The 5,427-nt window shown below is 37.2% G+C and overlaps 1 protein-coding gene across 1 annotated transcript in view; it reads left to right on the top strand.

The window, feature by feature from the left end:
• LOC106102987 (DNA mismatch repair protein Msh2-like) overlaps window positions 1-5,427 on the top strand; it is a 23,421-nt gene that overhangs the window by 17,217 nt on the left and 777 nt on the right. The window contains exons 8-14 of the mRNA XM_013282614.1: window positions 3-116; window positions 484-658; window positions 1,344-1,528; window positions 1,934-2,152; window positions 3,588-3,820; window positions 4,558-4,649; window positions 5,393-5,420. Coding sequence (XP_013138068.1) covers window positions 3-116; window positions 484-658; window positions 1,344-1,528; window positions 1,934-2,152; window positions 3,588-3,820; window positions 4,558-4,649; window positions 5,393-5,420 — 1,046 coding nt within the window. The remainder of the gene's footprint in view (window positions 1-2; window positions 117-483; window positions 659-1,343; window positions 1,529-1,933; window positions 2,153-3,587; window positions 3,821-4,557; window positions 4,650-5,392; window positions 5,421-5,427) is intronic.

The following is a 5,427-nucleotide window of genomic DNA, read 5'->3' as shown; positions in this document are numbered from 1 at the left end:
AGAAGATGCCACAGTGCACGCCGCACTCGCTGAACCCATAGCAGAACTTCATCAAGACCTGGAGAAGTTCCAGCAGATGATAGAATCTACAGTCGATATGGAGGAGGTCGATAGAGGTATAATTACCTAAAAATTAGTAAACAAAAGGTGTTAATAAGCAATTTTTAAAAATTATCACATAATTGTTAAATTTTTACTAGTTTTAGCTATTTTTTTTTTCAGTCATTGCGGTAAATCTTTTACAAACAATTCCATTTTTTAGTCAATTTACACTGCTTAATTAAAATCTATTAATATTTTTAGTTTAACTATTTTTAGTGCTTCAATAAGTATGTAGCCAAATTGACATTATTAATTCCAGTCCAGCGATTTATATATCAAGGGTTTACTAATATAAACACACTGGAATGCAATCTGTTCATTTCTATAATACAGCACTGTTGCTTGCTTGACTTAAAGCAATAAAATAACTTCTAATTCCAGGTGAGTATTTAGTAAAAGCATCATTCGACGAACAGTTACAAAGTCTCCGCTCGGAGCTGGACGGGCTGCAGGCGGCGGCGGAGAAGCAGCTGAGGGCTGCGGCCGACACCCTCGCGCTGGACCCTGGGAAGACCATCAAGCTGGAGAATAACCCGCAGAATGGATTCTACTTCAGGTATACAAAATAACTTGGCGAGTGTAGTCGAAATCAATTATTAAGAAACTATAAATATACTAGCTTTCGACTGCGATTCCGTTCATGTGTGATTGAAAAAACAAAACTATGTGTTCTTCCAGACGATCCTCTACATCTATACCAAATTTCGTCGAAATCCATTCAGCCGTTTAGGCTACAAACTCTAACAAACATCCATCCATCTAAAATTTCGCATTTATTGTATTAGTATGATAAATCTAAATAAACAATTTGAAGTGCGTAACGCTTATAATACAATTAATATTATTAAATCATGAAATTATTTTAATAAAAATCTTTATTCCACTGCAATCACAAACTTATTAAAAACGGACAAGTTTGAATCGTCAATGTGAACGATAACATTTTTCCAAAGTATATCCAAAGACAGTAAATAACATTGCCAGGCAGTGACTTGCATTCATCAAACATCCATCCATCCATCAAAAATTTGGCATTTTACTAATATTATAAATGCGAAAGTTTAGAAGGATGTTTGTTTATTAGCGTTTGGCGCCTAAAAGGCTGAACGGATTTTGATGTAAATTGGCATATTTGCAGAGGATAGTACGGAAGAAAACATAGGCTACTTTTGTTTTCGTTTTAATTCACGCAGACGGTTTCGCGGGCAGCAGCTAGTTTATAATATTAATATGATTATCAGGATAACAAATAAAGAAGAGCACGCGATCCGAGGCAGTAAGAAGTTCAGTATAATAGACGCGGTGAAGGGCGGCGTGCGCTTCACCAGCGCCGCGCTGCAGGCCCTCAGCCAGGACTACCTCGACACCAAGCAGACCTACGAAAAGGAGCAAGACAAAGTTGTCGCGGAAATTGTTAATATCGCAAGTTAGTTCAAAACACTGTTTTCACTGTTCTTGCTTTGATATTAAAATTGTCCTCGACTAATTCAAATCTTTTTACCCGAAAAATGAAAGGCGGAAAATCTTTTTGTTTTATTCTACAGACATAAACGCAGTTTTAGAAAAAAATGGTGTAAAATAGTAATTACAGCTTCTATTAACTGTATGGTCTAAAATGGTGTTCATTAAATGACAAAGATTTATATTTTAGATATATATTTCCAATAATGAAATTAGATATAATCACATTTTTAGTTAGACTAAAACTGTCGGAAAAAGGAAGAGAGTTAACAAAAAAGTGTTGCCATGATACAAAAATAATAATTTTGCACAGAGAATAAAAATTGGATGTTTTATATATATTAAACAAATTGATATAAATAATTTCCAGCCGGATATTCCGAATGCTTGTTCAATCTCTCCCACATGGTGTCACGTGTGGACGTATTGGTGTCATTCGCGGTGGCATCCTGCTCCGCGCCGCTGCCCTACTGCCGCCCGGACCTCACCGAGACTGCTGACGAGCTGATGATGAGAGACCTTCGACATCCCTGTCTCGAACTGCAGGAGGGCATCTCGTATATACCCAATGATGTGCACCTGAAACGAGGTTTGTCATTTGTATGTAAGATTTTGGGAATCATCATCACCAGCTCACTATATGTCCCCACCGAGGGGCTCGGAGCCTACCCTAAAGTAAAGGGTGACTAGGCCATAGTCAACCACGCTGGCACACTGCGGGTTGACTTCCCACATATCTTTGAATTCCTTCGCCGATATGTGCAGGTTGCATCACGATGTTTTCCTTCACCCTTAGAACGTCGGGTAAATTATGTACATATGAAAATTCGAAAAATCGAAATTCACATTGGTACAGCGGGATTCGAACCCAAGACCTGTAGAATTAAAAATAGTAAAAATGTAGCCCATGTCACTCAGTGATAACATCGCTTTTAAATGATGTAAGAATATTTGAAATCGGTCCAATAGTTTGTTATTTTATAACATATAAAAATAAAAAAATACAAATCTTTCATCTTTATAATATTAATATATATTTAAATGCAATATTTATGTACTCCTAGATAGCGCAATAACGATTGTCACTTTCACATGATAAACTAGCTTTTCGCCTCTCTTGGTCAACTAGTGGCGACGTTGCTGTTCGGTATTAATCAATACAAATGATATAAAAGGCCAAATCTATACTAATATAATAAAGCGTAAACACACACTACTTTGTGGCATAAGATGTCAGCAATCACAGCATATTTTTGAATATTTTTTTCTTTGATAGAAAACCCTACACTAACGTCACGCTTTAGGCTATATTTTTTCACGCTATTAAACTTAGGGGGTAAATAAATTTGATGTGGAAAAGAGACCATGAGCTGCTGCCAACATCAAGGAAGCAAGATTGCCATAAAAGTTAATGGTATGAAGGCGGATGAAGCCGCACGGGAACAGCTAGTTTTAGATAAATGGTTAGTTGTTTATTAGAAGGTATCTCCAGAACATATTATGTAAGAACACAGATTCATTTAAACCAATATTAAAAACAAATATTTGAATTTTAGTATTTTTGTATGTATTGAAAAACTTAAAAACTAACAGGCTAATTTTAAAAAAAATATGCAAAAGCAACATTAAAATTAGTGAGTAACATGGTTATGTTTATGTGTGATATGGGATAACTCCGCCCTTGGTATACCAATTTTTTTTAATTCGAAAGGTAGTGCTTGCAGGTGGGTCCCATTTTTATTTGACTTGGACATATATTACTAATATTATAAATGCGAAAGTTTAGGTTGATAGATGTGGGATTCTAGGTGGGATCGTGGTCAAGGCTGGTTTATACATGATAAAAAAATGGATGTATATATGTTTGTTAGAGTTTGTAGCCTAAACGGCTGAACGATGAAATTTCTCAGACTACTTACTTTTGTTTTTTTTAATCCCCCGCAAACGGAGTCGAGAGCGAAAGATATATAAGTCAATTTCGTCTAAAATGGCGGTTAAATAACCTTTAACCCGTTCGTTTTCAGGTAAATCGGTGATGCAGATAGTGACGGGCGCCAACATGGGCGGCAAGTCGACGTGGATGCGGTCGTGCGGCGCGGCGGCGCTGCTGGCGCACGCGGGCTGCCCCGTGCCCGCCGCCGCCGCGCGCCTGCCGCGCCTGCGCTCGCTGCGCGCGCGCCTCGCCGCCGCAGACTGCGAGCTGCGCGCGCTCAGCACCTTCATGCTGGAGATGATCGACACCGCAGCTATACTCACAGTACGACACCTCCTACACGTATACAGGGTGATAGGTTTCAACCGCCATTTTATGCGATATTGACATACATCTTATCTTACTTCTTACTAATGTTATAAATGCGAAAGTTTAGATGGATGGATGGATGGATAGATAGATGGATGTTTGTTAGAGTTTGTAGCCTAAACGGCTGAACGGATTTCGATGAAATTTGGCATAGATGTAGAGGATACTCTTGAAGAACACATAGGCTACTCACATTTGTTTTTTTTTTAATTTCGCGCGGACGGAGTCGCGAGCGAAAGCTAGTATAATATATAAGTCAATATCGCCCAAAATGGCGGTTTATATACATACTAGCTTTCGCCCGCGACTCTGTCCGCATGTGATTAAAAAAACAGAACTAAGTAGCCTATGTATTCTTCCAGATTATCATTTTTTTTATATTTAAAAAACACGTGAAGGCGACCGCTGGTGAGCAATAAATGCTACACGAGGGGTATAGAAGCAATTGTGTTTTAATTCAATATTTTTATTAACTAGGCATACCAAATTGTAGCTTATTAAACATATTCTAAGTTTGTAATAAAAATGTGATATTTGCCTACGTACCGCTCAATGTCTTATTGATCGCCTACTAGAGGTCGCCTGCGACTTTCACAGCTAGAATTTTAAAAAGTATCTAAGTAGTCTATGAATTTAAATAATAATGTTTATAGTAAATATGTCTCTTATTTATTATATATTTGATGTTTAAGGCGGCGACGCGAGACAGCCTGGTGCTGATAGACGAGCTGGGGCGCGGCACCTCCACTTACGAGGGCTGCGGCATCGCCTGGGCCATCGCTGAGTACGTACAACATACATTTATATATCCTGAAGTATTTCTTTGTTTTTAATAAAAAAAAAATTAAAAAAAGCATGTATCCTGTGTTCTTCCAGACTATCCTCTATATAGGGGTTCCCAATCTTTTTGTAATCTTGAGGCACATTCTTAAATATCGGTGGAGTGGACCAATTTGTAATCCAATTCCATCTATAACTTCTTATTCTCCCATCATTCATATTATATTCATAATTTATTATTTTACCCAGAGTGATGTTTTAGAAAACGTAAACAAAACAGAAATTCAAAGAAAACATTAAAAAAAATGTAACATCAATATATCAATGTGATTTTTGGCAACGCATATTATTGGCCAGTGCCTGGTCTTATTTCTTACTAATATTCTAAACGTGAAAGTTTACATGGATGGATGGATTTCGATTAAATTTGGCATAGATCTAGAGGATAGTCTGGAAGAACATATAGGCTATTCACTTTTGTTTTTTCAATTCCACGCGGACAATGTCGCGGGCGAAAGCTAGTAATTGATAAATAAAAATAATTCACATTTTTATTACTGTTTAAGAAAAAATCAGTCTGTGTCCAATAGCTGCAAGCACATACAAATTGTTCCTCGGGAACAAGATTGGGAACTTCTGCTTCATGTCTATGCCAAATTTCATCGAGATTCAACAGTTGAGGACAAACTAACCTCCATTCATCTAAACTTTTGCATTTATAAATTGAATATTTGAATATTTTTTTAGGAAATTAGCAACGGAATGCGAATGTTTCTGTCTAT

The sequence above is a fragment of the Papilio polytes genome, unplaced genomic scaffold, assembly GCF_000836215.1.
Source record: "Papilio polytes unplaced genomic scaffold, Ppol_1.0 DF823879.1, whole genome shotgun sequence".
In the NCBI taxonomy this organism is placed as follows: Eukaryota; Metazoa; Arthropoda; class Insecta; order Lepidoptera; family Papilionidae; genus Papilio; species Papilio polytes.
This window is presented reverse-complemented; position numbering and strand designations above follow the sequence as displayed.